Source organism: Callospermophilus lateralis, chromosome 1 (assembly GCF_048772815.1).
Source record: "Callospermophilus lateralis isolate mCalLat2 chromosome 1, mCalLat2.hap1, whole genome shotgun sequence".
Classification (NCBI taxonomy): Eukaryota; Metazoa; Chordata; class Mammalia; order Rodentia; family Sciuridae; genus Callospermophilus; species Callospermophilus lateralis.
The window spans coordinates 80,016,289-80,036,081 of NC_135305.1; the positions used below are offsets into that span (position 1 = coordinate 80,016,289).

At 40.7% G+C, this 19,793-nt stretch overlaps 1 protein-coding gene across 1 annotated transcript; it reads right to left on the bottom strand.

Annotated features, from left to right (window-relative positions):
* Positions 1-352: 352 nt before the first annotated feature.
* LOC143397595 (ferroportin-like) lies at positions 353-19,291 on the bottom strand. The gene is made up of 9 exons (XM_076853812.2): positions 19,210-19,291; positions 17,910-17,977; positions 14,567-14,726; positions 13,205-13,320; positions 12,662-12,788; positions 10,761-11,015; positions 8,178-8,888; positions 3,880-4,178; positions 353-404 (listed from the first exon to the last, which is right to left on the bottom strand). The coding sequence occupies exons 2-8, from the start codon at positions 17,955-17,957 to the stop codon at positions 3,883-3,885; spliced, it is 1,713 nt and encodes a 570-aa protein (XP_076709927.2). The 5' UTR covers positions 17,958-17,977; positions 19,210-19,291; the 3' UTR covers positions 353-404; positions 3,880-3,882.
* Positions 19,292-19,793: the final 502 nt, after the last annotated feature.

The following is a 19,793-nucleotide window of genomic DNA, read 5'->3' on the forward strand; positions in this document are numbered from 1 at the left end:
TCAGAACTCCAGTCACTAACTTCTCCAGATAGTGACACAACTCACCCAGTATGCCAGTTAACACCATTGATGTGTCATTCAGGTAGGTTGAGATGCATTACTTGGATTTCAAGAAAAGACATACCCCATGTTCCTAAGCACTTGAGTCCAAGTAGATTCTGTTTCTTAAAGGTAAGCAAGTCTTGTAGTTCAAGTGAATATTCCAGACTAAAATACATGTATTTTTGAGGGTCTTCAGACCTTCTTGGCAAATATATTAAGTCCTGTGGTAGCAATGACTCCCTCCTTTATGGAGTTTGCGCAGTGATATCCATTGCACAATGTGACATGGAGCTGGTTGGCATGTGCTTCCATTGACTTCTGTTAAAAGGTAATTTCACCTTGTAGCTGGGCCAATACAATATCTGAAAGAGTCCATTGTTAGTACAAATAGTGACGAAACTATTATATCTTATTATACCCCCCAACACCACATTTCCCAAAATGATTCAGGGTCATTTAAAAGCATCTTAAATAATACAGTAATCCATAAGAGAGAATAAAAGCCCAGTAAGAAGAGAGCAGGAGTACAAAAAGTAAGCCGTTGGCCTTTATGTTTTTTGCTCCAGCCAGTTTGGCTCTTGAACTTCCTAAGGGCAGAGAAAAGAGACAACTGACAAATTAGCCGTTGACTATCACTTCAAAATGGAGGAGGGGAGAGGTCCTTCACATTTGAGGAATCCTGAACCCAAATGAGAACAGGCTCTTTTTTCCTCCTGATCTCAAGTACTTTGAAGAAAGTAGAACAGAAAAGGCATCTGGATAAAAGGAGGATCTAGAAAAAGTGGAGACTGATGCATTTGGCTCTAGAGGAGGAAGGTGAGTTGTTAGCTGCCCACTCTGAAGTCTGGGCCTGCTCAGCTGATTGGTCAGCCAAAGTCAGAGGTAAAATGAGAAGCTACTTCCAAGTTGTATGCATGGATAAATAGCCAGACGTGTGTTCGAAAGTCTTATATATATTTTGTACTCATAAAGATTGCCTTTCCAAAATTTACTTTGTATTTATAAACTTAAAATTTCTGCTTCCAATATTTTATTATAAAATTGTAGTTTATCACAATATGGAATTAGGCAACTGTGACTAGAAGGCCCTCTAGTGGAGTTTATCTATACTACAAGGGTCCAATTATCTTGAACCCTCCACTATTGCCACATGAACCTCCATACCAGTCAATTTCAGAGATAAGAGGTAAACTGTCAAATTAGTTTGATGCATGTCACCTTGATTTGTTTTGGGGAGTAGCAGGATATTATAGCTGATGGAATGAAACCTAATACCATTAACATTGGACAAGTTTACTGACCTGTTACCATATTCTCTCAGGTAGGTATAACCCATGTATCACAGGCCTCTCCTAGTGAAGAAATGTGTGGGACTTAGGGAATCATTGTCTACAACTGCTCTCCAATACAGCAGCCACCAGTCACATGTGATTAGTCCAAACTGATGTGCTGTAGGTGTGAAAAGTTCAGATGTAAAGAATATATAAAAATTTGGGCTGGGGTTGTGGCTCAGTGGTAGAGCACTTGCCTAGCATTTGTGAGGCACTGGGTTTGATTCTCAGCAACACCTCTAAATAAAATAAAGGTCCATCCATGACTCAAAAAAAAAAAAAAAAAAAAACAACAAACTTTTAAAAAAGAATATATAAAATTTTCAATTTTATAATGATTTTAAGTTCCACAATAATTGACTGGGTTGAATTAAATACACTTGAAGTGATATTAATATGATTTGCATTATATTTCTATTGGACAGGATGGGTGTAAAACATGAATCAAAATCATCATGGAAACATGCAAATAGCAACCTACAATGTAATAGGAAGATGTTTCCATACTATACAGAACCTTGAGGAAAAGGAAGAGTAAAATTAGCACTCACAGTGCGGAATTTACCAGGAAGCAGCTATTTTCCCTACTAAGGACAGAAGTTGCAGAGGTAGGGAGCTCATTCAACTCAGAAGACTCGACATAGAGTCTAGTCTTGCACTAGACATTTTAAAGGAAAAAGACTTCAGAATGTATTTATTAAATGCTCCTTCTGTTCTCCACCTGCCCTGCACAAACATTTGTGTGTTCATTGGAGTAATCAAGGGCTGGAGGGTTTGGTAGTCTACATCTAGTCAAATATGACTTCCTAGTAAAGAATCCAGATGAAGAAAGGTTTGGTCTCCTGACCAATTCTTCTGCTGGTGTGTGTGTGTGTGTGTGTGTGTGTGTGTGTGTGTGTGTACGTGTGTGTGTATATGTGTGGGGGGGTAGTAGAGTAGTACTAGTAATGTAGTAATGGAAGGGGAGAGATTGGAGGAGGTTGCATCACAAATATCACTAGAACTTGTATAAAGTACTCTTTTTTGAAACTACCTTATGTTAGGCAAAATGTTCCACAGAATTCTCTCCTTCCCTTGTTTTCACTTAACTGTTTGCTCTAAAAAAGCAGATCCATGTAAAATTCCAGTGTGTCGTTTTCTTGCTACTAATAATGACTTTTTGTCATTTTGTTTCTTTCTGTGAAGTGCTGAGGATCAAACCCAGGCCCTCACACATGCTAGGCGAGGGCTCTACCACTGCTCTCCCAGCCTCTGTCATTTTATTTTTAATAAGAAGTGAATTCCTCCTGTAGTTTTCACATTTCTCTTAAATAATGGTTCTTAATTAGGGGACATTTGTTAGTGTCTGGAGACTCTTGATTGTCACAACTAGGTGAATGGGGCTATGCCACCAGCATCTAGTGGGTAGAGACCAGAGATGCTACAAAATATACTACAATGCAAAGGACTGCCCCTGCAACAAAGAATGTTGACCCAGAGTGTCCATAGTACAAAACTGGGAATCACTGTCTTAGAAAATGTCATTTCTGGGGCTGGGGTTGAAGCTCAGTGGTAGAGAACTTGCCTATCATAAGTGAGGCACTGAGTCTCATCCTCAGCACCACATAAAAATAAATAAATAAAACAAAGGTATTGTGTCCATCTATAACTAAGAAAGAAAGAAAAGAAAAGAATGTCATTTCTTCGAGACCAACCTGCTAAGGTGTTCCTGAGTATGCTATTGGCTGTTTTCAAAATGTGACATAGAAAGCTTCTCTTGGGGTCTTAAGGGGACTTTATTGTTAGCACCACTGTTTTTCACTTCCAGGTGAAACTTACACATCACAGCACTTAAAAAATAATAATTGATTATTAGTCTTAAGTCAACATATAAAACTAGTTTTAGTATTAATTGTTCATAAGTGACCAGCAACTCCCCATTTGCTTATCACAAACAAGCGTGTTCATGAGGCGAAGCTTGTCCACACTCGCCAAAGGACCACTGTATCTGTGGTCTGGCTGCGGAGTCCATAAGCCACACCCAGGTTATTCTCATGATCTGTTTCTCCAATAAATAGCTTCAGTCCTCACTAGGAGTATTCAGCTCAACCAAAGAACAGTCACCAACTAGCAGAAGAACAAAAAAAGTAAACTCACACTGAAGAATTGAACCAGACATTACTGACCACTCTCCACCTCTCTAATTTTAACACTAACCAGAAGATTCTGACTCATTTTAGATCCCGAAGAACAATAAAACACTGAGTTACTATACTGGCAAAATTAAAACAAGCCTCTTCAAGTTGTCTGGGGGGGCTCTCTGTCTTGGAGTCATCCCCCTTTCCTGTGCTGATGGTACCACCAGGGCCAAGACACACATAAGCAGATGGTGCTGTTGGTAAGAGATGATGACACTGTTGCTCTGGAGTGTAGCATTGGCACAGGCAGACATGGTAGCCATGACGGAAGTCAGCGGATACACTCAGTGGAGATGGGGGCCAGAGTTGCTCTGGGAAGTATTGCCTACCTCTCAGCTTAAAGGTGTCCAAGTGCCCTTCTTCATTGTCTCATTCACCTGGGAATTTTTAATCTTACACTTTCTTGCATAAAAAAAATACAGCACATGGCCTGTGGTTACAAACAGCATGGAAATGAAGACTAGCATGCCAAATTGCTGTGGCCGCGGGGCCAACATGACGAGGATGAAGTGGATGAGGTCCATAAGATAGTTCAGGGAGCACTGCACACCATTGACGGCCCCTCGCTCCGCTTCCGGAATGTTCTCCTGGAGAAGCTGGGTCACAGTGAGGTCAAAGGACCAGAGCCCTGCAGGACAGCAATGTAGGGAGAGAATAAACATGAACAGATGTCAGAGGACCCCTGTAAGATTCTGCCTCTGGAACTGATGAGCATTGTTGCCTTGGATAAATGCAACTTCCTGCTGCTCAGTTTCCTTATCTGTGAAATGGTGTTCAGTTTTCTTATCTCTGAAATGGGAATATTTAAGGCACTAATGTCTCAATGGAGAATTCCATGAACTTGTACAATAAAATGTGTAGTACTGTGCCTGACCACCTGTGCGTGGCAGTTACTGTCATAAGTTATGGTGTTATAATTATCTTTTTGAATCACCATCACTACCATTGTCATCAGATGCACTATAACTTCATTTTGGATGTATTTATTTGTGTCCCCTCCATATTGCAAAAACATGTTTAAGGCAGAGAGCAAAATCTTGAGCTTCAAATCTACTTCCAATTCCAGATTTTCCCTCTTCACACCTGGCTTAGTGGAGAAAGAATTGGGCTCCACTCTTCACCCTGCCCACCATTCTCAAACACCTAAAGAGGACACATTTGAATTTGTTTCAGAAGCAGCTCCAGGATCTTCTGTGTAACCATCAGCAAGGGCAGAAGCCAGCAGTGCTGAGGACAGTGCTGTCCTTCAGTGGCAACATCTCCCCTAGGGGTTCTAGTACCTGTCCCAGGGGGCCCTGAACCCAACTTCTGCCTGTTCAGTTGGTTTTCCAGCTAACTAGCCTTCTGGGTTCTCCCAGGATTCAGCATTGGCTCTGCAGAGGCCTCCTGGTGCCACTGTCCCAATCCATGGACTTAGCTCTGAACTCAATAATTATTTGGAGGTAATGTACTATGTCCTCCAGTACCTGCCTTTGCAGAGCACTGTCTGGACCTCTGTCTTCCTGGGCTGCCCCAGCCACCCTACTGTGGCCACCATCCACAGGCCCTGACCAGTCCCCCATCCTCTTGGGGTGTTCTTACCACCCCAAATGCCTCAATTTCTCTCCAGGCTTTCCTGCCAAGAACCCCATCCTGCAGGGGACTCTGACCCAGAGCTTACCTGTAATATCTCCACACCTGCTGGCCCTTTGCCAGCAGCACTTACAAAGTTAGAAAGTATCTGTAAAATGCTGCAGTGATACTATGAGAAGTGCTCAAGGAAGTGAGGGCTAATTATGCACTGAGAATCATTTCTAAATTGAGGGCATAAAGAGTTACAGTTCTTAGATTTTAAAAAGCTAAGTGACTTTTAAGCAATGTGCCAAATCTTATTGTAGGCATAGTTCTGCAAGTTCGTTTCCATCAGAGTAGAAACAAGTATCTACTGAACACACACCTAAGATGAGCCCTAAGCTTGGTGATACATGTTGGATGCTTATTGTGTCAGGCCACAGGCCACTGCTCCCAGTGAGAGGACCAGTCATCATAGCCCCAGGTCCAACTGCATTAACAAAGGCACAATATATCCTTTGGGGCACTGGTGCTCTTAATGTCTGAAGTTTCAATACCACACCATCAACCCCAAGGTTAAGTGTGACCCCAATAGGAATGAATGTAAAGGGTCCTTGCTGACATTGCATGTGCAGGAGTTGAGAAGCATCCACATCACCTAGCACTGCAATTGCCTGTGTCTCGCTGCCCACCCACACCTCAGCCTCACACAGCAACATTCAGAAAGGCACCAAAATTATAGCTAAAATACGATGATGATGATGACCCAAGATGACAATTAATGTTCATTTCCAGCAGGTAGCTCCCACAGTTGTGAAAGCCTTGTGCTAACCACATTACCTACAGGGATTCTTCAGCATTTGCTCAGAACCTTTCTCATGGGGAAATATTATTATTATCATCCCATCTTGAGATCAGGAAACAGTGACATTGGGAACTTAGGTGTCTTGCCAACATCATCAGGCAGCCTGGCTCCAGGTCCTGAGCTGTATTGCTCATGAGTGCCAAGAGGGTTCTGTGTCTCTGCAATCCTCATCTGGGGTACAGCAAATAGACTTGCTATTGGCATAGGAAAAAGGCCAAGGTTCTCTCATACAGGACGTGTGTCCAGATGGCAGGCTCCTCTGAAGCAGTTTCATGTTTTCCAAATGTGATCATTTCCTTTGTATCAGGAAAGCCCAGTGATCCTGGTAGACAGGATCCTTTTGAAGTAAACAATCATAATATAATATGAATGACACAAAGCTTAAGGGGCCAATCTACTCTCAGTTGTTTGTGCAATGAAAGGGTAGATGTGCAAATCAAACACACTAATGAAAGACAATTCACCCATCAGGTACTTTGCTTAAAATATTTTAGAGGTAAGGCAATCTCTACATGAAAGAATGGACTTCTAAATCAGTTATTTGGAACTAGGAACATGTCTTTCTCCTGTAAATACATCACATCAGAAATAAGATTCCGAGGCTAGCCTATGATCTTCTAGTCTCTTGAATTGGGCCTTCAGAATCCTCATTTCCTCTCATCCACACTTTTATAAAGCAACAAGTGCTGGACATGGTAGTACATGCAAGTATCCCAGAAATTCAGGAGGCTGAGACAGGAGGATTGCCAAGTTCAAGGTCAGCTCCAGCAATTTAGCAAGGCCCTATACAACTTAGTGAGATCCTGTCTCAAAAGAAAAAATAAAAAGGGCTGGGTATGTTGCTCAGTGTTCAGCCACCCCTGGGTTCAATCCCCAGTACAAAACAAAAGCAAAAACTCAAGAGATTCTAGGTATCCATGGTACATCCTCCCAATCACATGATCCCACCCCTCAGAGGTGAGCAGATGATGCTCTGAGGCCCAAGAGGGCAGAGACCTTGTTTTGGCACAGTGGCTGCAGTGGTGAATGTAGCGTGGGAAGGGTGGTTGGATGAATGGGGAAGACATGCTTGGTTTTTGATCCACACCATCCATCACTTGCCACCACACTTTCCCCTGGCTCTGAGCTGTGCAGCCAGGGCAGGGCCTCAAAGGTGTAATTTGAATTTGGAGCAAGATGGGCTTGAGCAAGAAGTGATGCTTTCCAGGTAGAAAACCAATCATGGGGATTCCAAGATGAAGAACAAGGTCCCAGATTCTTCCCAGATGGGAATCTGCAAGTCTGACTGATCACAAGAGCCAGTGTGCTGTTAAGAAGTTTCTGCTGCCATCACAACTGATCCCCAGCAGGTCATTTTTGGGGTTGTCAGGCATCAAATGACAATTTTTTAAAAAATGTTTTAATAAACACTCTAGCCATGTTTTCACTACTAGATAAGAATGGCATATGGTAGAAATCACATATGGTAGAGATATGGTAGTGGCAGAGCTCAGAGGTGAAGTACTTGTGGCAGACAAACCTGTAGGCACTCAAACTCAGGGACCCATCTTTGGGAAAGGATTATACTGCCCTCCCCAGACAGCTAAGGAATGCCTTTGTCCCAAGAAATTGCCATCTTTCCTCTTTCCTCATCCCCTCCGCAAAAAAAGGATCCAGGTCCAAACACTACAATCATGCGGACACCATCTATGGCATTTACATGCTTGACACCCAGGAAATAATTATAATATTTTCGCTTCTCCAAATCTCCATCTCCAAGTTTTCAACTTTTAGCCTTATCTCAGCACCACCGTGCCCCAGCCTGGAGCAGGCATCCCTCTCTGGACATGTCTTGCTTGCTCATCTGAGATCTTTAGTTGTGCCTCCCTGTAGGATGGCTTCCCCAGCTCTCAAGACCAGTTTTGGTGTTCCTCCTATTGCTCTCAATCTGTCTGTCCTTCCCTACCTCTATCTCATTGCCTATCGTTGGCTGCTTACTGTTCCCTCGCCCAGGCTGTAAGCACCATGACTAAAGCACTGTCTGATTAAATCATTCTTGTGTTTCCCTCCGCCTCCGCATTCTGGTCCAGTTCTTATCACTAGAACTCATTCTTAATGAACGGATGATGAAGACTTACAGAAGCATAGAGATGGGACAATCGCACACTTCTAAGATTATCTGGCAACATCCCAGACTGCAGAAACCCACGCCATGCATGACCCACTACTCACCAATTCTGGCCAGGATCACGCCAGAGAAGAGCAAGATAATGGAGACGTAAGACTCTGGCTGCTCAGGGTCCTGCTGCCCGTCGAACAGAACAGTGCTGTTGGTCCAATGAATGGAAGAACGGTCCGGGAGGATGGGTTGGTTCAGGTTTCTTTCAAAAGGGTAAATGTGCACTTGGTCATCTTTTAGTAACTCGGGACTTGAAGAAGAGTTCTTGCTCAATGGAAGTGAGGAAACAGCCCGATCAAAGGGACTTCCAGGAGCAAAGACAGAAAACACGCAGAGCGTTAGACAACCTACATGGAGCCAGCTGGATATGACTCCTGTGGTGACCAAGCCATAATGTCCCCGGAGCCAGGTGAAGAGAATTGTACCCATCAGGCCAGATAAAGCCGAAAGGGCCGTGAGGATGCTGAGCAGGGACCCTCCGATGCCTTGGGTGTAGGCATAGCCTGTGGTGATGCAGTCAAACCCCAGCACGGTCATGTAGAGGAAGGCCAGGCCCAGGCCAGGCAGGAAGATGGTCTGCCGGCAGTAGGTTTCCCAGCCCTCCCTGCACGTGTGCAGCAGCCTCTGAGTATTTCGAAGGCAAAGAAGAAATCTTTTAGTTGTGACCAGTTGTCCTTCAAGGTGAGACCTGCAGTCTTTTGGTTCTTTTGAAGTTCCAGGCTTGTTGATAAATCCATCAGTGGTTTCCCAAGAGTCTATTTCACCTAAAACAAAATCCATATAACTTAAAGTCAATACCTGTGTCCCCTCAGCCCATCCCAATCTCTGCTTTTTATTGGATACTTCCTGTGCACACTGGTGGCTTCCTGTCCCCAACCACCTGTGTCTCTGCCTGAAGACCTCTCTCCAGCCACTGGAACAGGAGGGATAGGCTCTAAGTGCTCTGGGGACAGCTCTCAGCCAGTGAGGGATACCCCAGCTTCCTTGCCTTTGCTGGGACAATTTGAAGGAACATCCCTTGTTCCCCAGTTGGACTGAGCCCAAATCTCTCAGTAGTAATCTCTGGGAGCCTCCTTTCCCCTTCCTGTCTTACTTCCCACCCCTCAGCATGCTTCCGGAGGTCACATTCCAAAGAGATGACTCTCTACCCCAAATCTGTCTCAAGAGGCACTTGAAAGAAACCCACAAGACACACTATCCAATTAGGAAGGCAGGCATTGATGGGGACGGTGGGTATAGGAGAGGATGGGAGAGCAAATTTCACTTGCTTGAAACTTGGTAATGAGCTCCAGAAAAAGTGATAGGTACCTCCTTTGATTACTTTTCTGAAGAAACAGGTACTTATGATGGGAAAAAATATATATATAGTACCTTTCGGTCTTCCAGGATTTATCAGACAATGATATAAGCAGATTAAACTATTGGCGAGAGACTGACCAGTCCTGCATAGGGCTGGAGGGGTCCAGTAGGGCTCTGAGAGGAGAAGGGGCAGGTGAGCCAAGTCTATTCCAGATCAAGACTCAAGGGAAAGTGAGGCTTTTCCTCACAGAATGGAATTTATTGCCAAGGCAGTTTTATTTTTAAAGATGACAAAATAACAAGAACAATGAAAACATAGCTAAATTGACTGAAGTTCTCCTATATGCCAGTGAGTTTAATGATGCTTTGCATCTATTTAATTGTACAACATCCTATCAAATAAGTTTTATTATTGTCCTTGCTTTATAGATAACAAGACAAAGAATATGAATAAATTAAACTTGCAAAGTCACACAGGTAATACACGGGAGATGAAAAGGATGTAGTTCTATCGATTTGTATCTACCTGTCTAGCTACTCACATACCCATCCATTCATCATTTAAGTATGTACATCCATCTATCTCTTCAAATATATACATTTTACTCATGTAATGGGATTGGTGAGATTTAGGTACAAAAGAACTTGAGAGAAAATAGAATTAACGATAATTAATTAATGATAATTAAGAAAGAAGAACTGCGGTCAGAAGCCATTACTAAACTGCTTTGTACCAGGCAGATGGACAACCTTGTCAACAGGCAGGGATGGCTCTCCCTTTGGGAGAATGAGGTCATATCTACTGGTAGGTTTTCCTTCCTTTCATTCTCATCATACTGTTGGGGAATTTCTAATTAAAAAAAAAAAAAACTTTGGGAGCAGGATTGACAGTTTATCATCTTATCCTTACCAAAGATTAACCATAGTTTTTGACACATTTGCCTTTTTCAATTTAATATCCTTGGGGAAGATGTGCATGAGTGAGATGAGAAGGAGTAATTTGCCCTCTGGGACCTTGGGATAGGTTGTACAGTTTTTACACTGTACAGTCCCATGGGGGTGCTACTTACAATGGAGTCTCTCTGAATGGAGCCCTGGTGTTGTGCAGTACACAACTTGTATAACTGTATAAAGCAGCCCTGCCTGTCCCAACCAATAAGATCAGCCAAGTGAACTATACAACCAATGGCACAGCTGGAGACTGCTCATTTATCACTGTTTGGCACAATTGCCAAGAAAATGTCAAGATTAGGATCAGACATTCAGTTCTGAAAAGAAGAAATGAAACACTAAGAGAGGGGAAAAAAGAACAAGAGCTCTCTCTGAGTTTGCATTACCTTGAACATTCACAGCCTCCTGTTGCTTTTCTAGGAAGGGCTTCCCTGTTTGTTGCTGGGGTTTTACAGCCAATTGGGGAACTAGTTGATAAACCCTAGACAGAAATAGAAACTCTACAAGAAGTGAAACCAAGTTCCATCCAAGAATGAAACCACAACCGATCACATGAGATGCCCATGTCATCACCTGGCCCACAGACAGGGGAGCAAATATATTGATGATCTGGTCCAGCCGCCGGACTGCTGCATTCATCCCTGTGAGAGGAAGGAAATGTGGCAGGTCAGTGGATGACTCCTTCTTTCCAGTCAATTGACCACACACACTTGCTGGAGTTGCCAGCCACGCCCTGGGTGGATGATATTAACAGCAGCAAAAGATCCCTTTGGCTGAACTATAGTGAAACGATTCTCAACCTGAAAAAAAATGTTAAGATCAGTTCTATTGGAACTTGAGCAGTTAACAATTAATAAAATCAGGACTAGAGAGACTAGGTTACTTGGAGCTAGTTTTTCTACCCCCCATCTCAGCATACTTTCCCATCATACCCCACTATCTTAACAACAATAATATTAATAGCCACTGTCACAGCTAACGTGGTGACAGGGAAGAGTGGTAATCGAAGGAGGACAGAAGGAGGAATGAGTTGAATATTTACTCTGTGCCACGAAAACAGTTCCACACCTTCTACCTGTATTCATCTCATTTCACCCTCATCACAACTCTAGGAGGTAACAGTATTTCTCTTTTGCAAATTAGGAAACTGAGACACACAGAGGTGAATATATTTGCTCAGGGTCACAGAAGGAAAATGATGGAGCTGAGACTCAAACCCAGGCAGTCCGACTGCAAAGCTTATTCTCTTCCCTCTTCTGCTATCACTGAAGAGTTCATTTTAATAATTATAATGAACTTGAACCAGAATCCATGCTTTTCTTAGATTTCCTTAAAATTAATTAACAGAGAACGGGGAGATTTTGGAGGACACCTCAACACGATGTCACCCAGTTCCACTCGCCTGGCTGTTTTATTTTGGGTGTTGTTATTTAAGCCACAGTACATCCAAAGAAGTGCAGTTTAAAAGAAAACATGATTATAAGGGGCTTCTACTCTGCATGAGGCATACATTTGAATCAACTCCTCCTTAATAGCTTTCTTTATCTTGGCCATCAGCACTCGTACACATTTCCTAGCAGGGAGTTTCAACTGCACAAATACAGGGTAGGCTGAGGTCTTCAGCTTGAAGTCGGCAATTAGAATATATCACAATGTGAGAGACCTAATTTTTGTAAATGGGGAAGAAACAAAGAAGGCATCCAATTATCCTATCGAATTCCTGCACTGAAATATCAATGCTGACCAACAATCACACTGGCAGATACTGTTTGTCTTGTTGTCCGCTTATTATTAGATGGAATTAAGAAATCTTTTCATTCATTTATTTTCCTGGTCTAAAATTGTCAAGGAACTTGGTGATGAACTTGCAAATGGAAGACTTCTTTCTTGAAGGCACAGTCTATTTCTTTCAACAATAACGATATCAACCATTTCTTAGGGGCTTCCTACATGCAGATACAGGGTTAAGTGCTTTTCAAACCCTGTGTCCTCCAGAATCCTTCGTGTATGTGTGTGTGTGTGTGTGTGTGTGTGTGTGTGTGTGTGTCCCACATCCTACAGATGAGGAAAGTCAAGACTAGAGAAGTGCAGAAACTTGCTCCAGGGGAGGCAGCTAGCTGGGAAGAGGCATACCTGGTTTTAGCTGAATTTGAACCCACCTTTGTGGGCTCCAAATACCATTCTCTTACAGGCTATCATTCTGCCTCTCTCAGAACCCCAAATGGCTCTCCAATTCCATTTTTCAGAAGATTGGAAGACTGGTAAGGCCTAGGATGGGATTGCTCACCAGCCAGCTGGCTTCCGTTGCCACCTGTGAGGCTCACGATCCAGTCCCTCTGAATAGTGATGGTCAGCGCTGTGCCAGCCAGGTTCGCCACAGCTGCCAGGGTGATCAGCACTGTGTAGCAGGCCACCTGTGGGAGGAAGGGGACTTCAGAGCTCAAGAATACTTTTCCAACCCACAGCCGTACACACAAGTTATTTATCTGGCAGCTTGAGGATCATCTAAACCAGCAAAGAGACCTGTGGGAGAAAGAGGCTCAAAGCAAGTTGGAAGCCAAATGTGTGCTAACGCTAAGCATTTTCTCAGCCCATTACAGATCAGATGCTAATTTGTACCTTGCAGACAGACTTTGCTGTTATATTGCTTCCTGTCTGTGAGATTTGGGCTTGATTCACAAATTAGGGGCAAGGAGAGCACTGGTGGAAAGATGGTCCAGATCGCAAACCAGCGAGCAGGGACATGCAGAGATGACTCCCTAATGGACCTCCTTGTCTGTGACTGTGACATTCACTCTCATGGCTTAGGAGGGAATGGAGAGACACTCACAGTGAACCAGCCGTGCCAGATTTGTTCCATCTCCCTTCGATAGGAGAACAGGAGCATGAGGAGCACACAGCAGGCGGTGACAGAGGCATTCTGAATGAAGAGCGAGGCATGAGCAACTGTAAAGGGAAATGCCCCAAGGGCCCAAGATTTACTTTTGGCATTAGAACGCAAGTCACAGCTATGTCATCATGTAATGCAGAGCAATTACATCTGACCAAATCCCTGGGCCAACCAGGCTTGTAATTTGCATCAGCAATTGCAGGCTTGGGTAGGAAGCAAAGAGCAGGCTCAGTGCTCAGGACAAGCAAAGCCTTTGTGACCAAAAGACAAAAAGCTGAGCTTTGCAAGTGATTGAAACATACTTTGAGAGAAAGGTGATATGAAAAGCTGGATTCCAGATAAATTAAGAAGCTTGATTTTTTTCTATTGCTTCATTTGACTCTCTCTGATTTCACTTATGGTTGAAGCTATCCAATGGGTCTAAGGAGCAACACTACAGATTTTAAGTAAATCAGGCTTAAACACATTAGTGTAGTTTTTGCAAACTCATTTCCAACTCTCCTAGAGATAATGAAAATAATCATGTTGACTAGTCATCAAAAGAACAGGACAACTTGGGAGACCCAACATTTTTATTGGGCAAAGAGGCCTAAGAAGATATTATAGGCAAAAGTTAAAAGTTAAAAAGAACATCTATGTTTGAAGAAATAAGTATCCATGTTGATTCCTCGCTTAGATGGATTACCTCATATAAAAGATATTTTTTTTTACACATAGAAATTGCCTTTACCAAAAATAGCACAAGTTTTATTATGCATAGGTAATACCAGAACATTAAAAAGCTATATCTGGGGATATAGTTCAGTTGGTAGAGTCCTTGCCTTGTATGAACAAGTCCCTGGGTTCAATCCCCAACACCACAAGAAAAAAGAAAGAAAGAGTCATTGTAATGTTTTGAGCAACTAATAAAAAAATAAAAAATTAAAAAGAAAGAAAGAAAGAAAACAAGCATGTTTTTCAATAATTTAATATTAAAAGGGTGTAATTATTAAGATTCTAAAAACCATTAAAAAGCTGGGAATATGGCTTAATGGGAGAGCATTTGTTGAGTGGGTATAGGCTCTGGGTTTAATCGCTAGCCCCGCAAAAAAGTAAATAAATAAAAACCACATTAAAGTATTTTAAATGTAGCACCAAAGAATATGACACAAAGTTATATAAGACTTTCTTTTAGAGTTTTCAAGTTATGTTCCACTCTTAGTCAGCTCAGATCTATAATTTTGATTCACTAAATAAACCAAAAAAATCTAGTACATTCATGATGAACAACATAATCATATGTGAAATAAATAAAAGCATTACCTTTATTTCTTGGCTTCCTGTCAATCCAGTCACCAATTAAGACCCCAAATATTAGTACAGATCCAGCCACCACTAAGCCAAACACTGCTGTTAGAAGAAGATTATGTCCATATAATTCTATCAGGAACACAGACATGGCAAAGTGCCACATTCGATCTCCCTGCAAGGCAGTAGGGCAAAGCATATTGTAGTCATTGACTGAAAGACAGAATAGTTAAAATCCAGAAAGGCATATTTCTCCCAAAGGATATGCTATGTGCAAACTTTGAAAACAGAATAATCAAATTAAACTTTTGTGCAGAACTATAACTTTATTCAATATACTTACAACTTTAAAAATCCAGACAGAATATTTTCACAAATTTCTAAAGCATTAAAGAACCAATAATCTAGGACTGGGGTTGTGGCTCAGTGGTAGAGCACTTGCCTGGCATGTGTGGTGACCTGGGTTCGATCCTCAGTACCACAATAAATAAACAAATAAAGTTTAAAAAATCCATTGACAACTAAAAACAATTTAAAAAAAAAAAGAACCAATAATCTAGAGAAAAATCAAGCATACACTTGGGAGAAGATGAGAACTCTAAGAGCATATCTGCTGATCAGAAGCAACAACTGTGACATATAACTGCAGCTCTGCTGGACTCAGAAAGCTAGGTGACAGAAGTCTACCAAAGATGGGTACCACTTTAAGCTAAGAGCCCACATAGTCAGCTATACCCTTAGGGTAAAGAGGGCAAACTGGAAGTAAATCCCACTTGCCTGGGCTTATTGTTCAGCTGTACCTCATCTGCATAATCCAGAAAACCTCAAGCCTTGAACTTGGGTTAAATCCCTATGCTAACCAGCACTATCATTTCCATCAGCAATTGCTGGCTTAAGTCAGAGACAAATGGCCAATGCCCACTAGGTACCCTAGGGAAGGCAGTTAAACCCTCCCTAAAGTCAGATGCCATCATCTTAGCAGTAAATCTTCAAGTATAATGCCCAGCACATGGTCAAGGGCAACCAGCATATGGCAATAGAGCAAAATCTATAATAAAGAGCAGTCAGCACAACAGACCTACTAAGAGTTCGTGTATTTAGATTATTAGACATAGGCTATAAAACAATTATGCTTACTAAATCTAAAAAAATTCAACTTTGGGCTGGGGTTGTAGTTCAGTGGCATGCGTGAGGCATGGGGTTCAATTCTCAGCACTGCATATAAATAAATAAATACTAAAGGTTCATCGACAACTAAAAAAAAGAGTGACATGGCAAGTTTGGAAAAAGGCTAAATAAAAATTCTAGGACTGCAAAATACAACAATAGAAACTAAAATTAAAAATTCAATTGCTTGGTTCCATAGTAGATTAAACATAAAAAAATCAGTTAATTTTAGATATGTCTGAAGAAACAACTAACGATAAAACAGAGAAAGTCAAAATAAGGGGAAGGATGACAAGAAGATGAAAAAGGAGAAAAAGAAATATAATAGGCCAAACCAATAGAAAACACAAAGTAACATGGTAGACTTAGCTTAAACATATCATTAATTACAAATGAACTATTTTAGTTAAAGCATAAAGATTGACAAATTGGATTTTAAAATATAATTATATACTGTTTAAACAAAAATATTAAAGCAAAAGAATAAAAAAGAGCAGACATAAAAAAATGGATAATGATATCGTGCAAATTCCAATCAAAATGAATGCACATTACTAAGTTAATATCAAGGAAAATACTCCAAAGCAAAAAGCATTACTTGAAATAAAGAGGATCACTTTATAATGATAAAAGTTCAATTTTCCAGAAAGATATAAAAATTCTGATTTTATATGCAGTTAATAACAAGGGCTCAAATATATGACACAAAAAAAGTGTAGAATTAAAGTGAGAAGTAGATAATCCCTGTGGGAGATTTTTAGGTCACCACCTTTCTCTTCATAATTGATGAAAAAGCTAAAATATACATATATAAATATGTTAAATGCATGTGTGTTTGTGTGTGTTCATTCAACCTAAAGGTCACAGCAAAACACTGTACCCATCAAACTTCAGAATGTGTATTGTTTTAAGCACATGAAATATTTGTAGAAATGATCCATATAATGAATTATAGAGAAAAATCCTAATTTCAGTGTATTGAAAGAGGATGTTCTCTGAACTCAAGACAATTAAGCCCCCAAATCAACAAAATAAAAGTAAAAAACTCCTTATTTATTTGTAAGTTAAAGAATATATCTTTAAATAATCCATAGGTCATAAGCCAGCAATCACAAAGGACATTATAAAATATATTTAATTAAGTATATCAAAACTTGCCACATGCAGCTTATGCACTGCTAGAGAAATTTTTAATCTTAAATTCATATGTTAGAAATGAAAGGGTAAATCTAATGAGCTAAGTATCTTTATTATGAAATTTAAAAAGGGCTGGGTACTGTAGCACACGCCTGTAATTCCAGTGTCTCAGAAGGCTGAGGCAGGAAGATTGTAGTTACAAAGCCAGCCTCAGCAAAAGCAAGGTACTAAACAACTCAATGAGAACTTGTCTCTAAATAAAATACTAAATAGGGCTGGTGATGTGGTTCAGTGGTTTAATGCCCCTAAATTCAATTCCTCCAGAAGGAGGAAGAGGAGGAGGAGGAGGAGATTAAAAAGGAACAGCAAATGAAACCCAAAGAAAGTAGGAAAAAGGCAATAATAAAAGTTAAGATCAGAAATTAACGAACTGGAAAAATAAAGACACACAAAAAAGGCTTGTAAAGCCCAAAGCTGAGTCTTTGGAAGGACTAATAATGTAAGTTGTGGTATATTGTGTAATGAATATAATACAGCAGTGGAAAGTACCAAGCCAGGACTTTTACAAAAACAGGGATATTAAAAAAACATAATCTTGAGCAAAAAAAGTAAGACAGGATAGAATATATATGGTAGGATTTATTTTATGTAAAGTTCAAAGAGTAAGCTAAATATAATTTAGGGATGACTACATTAGTGGTAAAACTAAAGAAACACAAGGAAATAAATGTCATAATGTGAGGCTCATAGCCACTTCCCATTGGTTAGGAAGTGGGTGTGACTGGGAAAGACCCATGAGGGACGTCCTAGGTGCTAGCGACATCATAGTCTCCATTGAGATGGCTTAAATGATATTCATTTTGTAATTATTCATTATGATCTTTTATAAACATTATCTTTTTCCTCTATTTGTCCTATATTTGATAATTCAAAATATCTTTAAACAAAAATATGCACATGCTTTGCATTCAATATTTTGAGACATTCTAATGTCCTTAACATGTCAGTTCTCTTAACCATTCAAAAATATTAATTTCATTTTGATTCATCTTACCCATATCGATAAGGCACAGCTTACATAAATCAAAAATCTTGGGCCCATGAGGTAGATCAAAATTGCTCCTAAAACACACATACACAAATCATAGATGTTAGTAAATAGTAAAATACATCTAAAGATTTATTTAAAGCAAATTTTGCCACTAATGCAGAGAAAGTAAAATGCTGTTTAGCATGAATATGGTTTCAGAAAGTAGTTAAATGCTAAGTAGAAATGCCAGAAACAGAAAAGCATATGGTTTGCCCAACAAGCTAGGGAATTCTCAGTTTTCGGTTTGTTTTTCTTTGACTTGAAGCCCTCGTCACTCATTGTCACCAAGTGACCACTGGGGAAATATTCAGCTAGGTCCCTTTTCTCAAGTCTAGAGATAGAGAAGCAAGCAAGCCATTATTAAAGGCTTAAAGGAAGCATTAAAGGAAGAAGCTGAGAGTGTGATGGAAAAAACACACAAGTGTCAGCTGTCCCAAACTGAAAATGCAGGATGAAGGCTTTCAGTAGAAGTGACCCCTGGGCAAAGTCAGAGGGTCATGAGGGAGATAAGCTACTGATAAGAATTGAGATGGACATTGCTCTCTAGGTCAGGAGACCTATGATATGAAGATTGAATAAAAGAAAAAGTAAAACATCTAACAATAAAATCTGGAGGTTGGGTAAAAAAGGTAAAAAAGGTGGAGAAAGATAAGAAGAAATAAAGGGCAGGAAGCAAATCCACAGGGAAACGCCTCCTTACCTAGAGAAACAGGAAAGAGGGAGATCCTCAAAGCCACTGTCTCCCCCATGGATTTCCAGCTACAGGGTGCCTCCTCCTCATCCTTCCTGCTGCTCAGACCAGAAAACTTTGTATTCTCTCTTTTACACTCATCATGTTGCCTGAATCTTAAAATATATACACGATTCCTGAATCCAATTACTTTCCCCACCTCCATTTCACCATCTTACACCTGGATTATTTCAATAGTCCTTTAACTAATCTCCAACTTCTACCGTGCCCCACTTTCAGTCTATTTTGATCACAGCAGCAAGAATGGTCCAATAGAAAACCTCAATCAGATTATTAACTCCTCTGCTTAAAATCTCAAACAGTGGCCACATCTACTCAACAAAATCCAAAGTCCTTACAGTGGCTCCTACAGGATCCTTTCCCCTCCATTTACTTTTCTTACCTCATCTTTTACTACTCTATCCCCATGAATTATGTTCCAGCCTCATGAGCCTAATTCTCATCTCTGAATCTTTGTACTGGCTGGTCCCTCTGTCTGGAATACTCCTCCTCCAGGCATGCACATGGACTTACCCCATCAACCATCAAAAGTTCTCTCTTCATTGGCACTTTCTCTTTCTACTCAATGTAAAAATAGCATACTGGAGCTGGGCACAGTGGTGCATGCCTGTAGTCCCAGCTATTTGGAGGCAGAAACAGGAGGATGGCTGGAGTCCAGGAGTTTGAGACCAGCCTGGGAAATGTAGTAAGACCACATCTCAACATTTAAAAAGTAAATATATAGAAATAAAATTTGTGTATTGTCTAGATCAACTAGTGCTAACCAATAGAACTTTCTTCAATAATGGGAACATAACCTCACTGTCAACAGGATACCCACTATCTACCTAGGACAGGAAATGTGGGACTTAGGAAGTGAATTTTGAATTTTAACTAATTTAATAGCCACACCAGGCTCATGGCTATGATTTATAAGTGCAGCAACTGTACTTGTATGTCTCACTTCTTTTGCTGATTTTCCCCTTATTCTTTGTCCCTGACATACTATATAATTTAGTTATAATTTATTTTTTTCCTGTTTATAATTTGCTCTTCCTGCTAAAAGTTAAGCTCCATTGAGGGAGAAATTTTTTTTCTTGTTCACTACCATCTTCCTA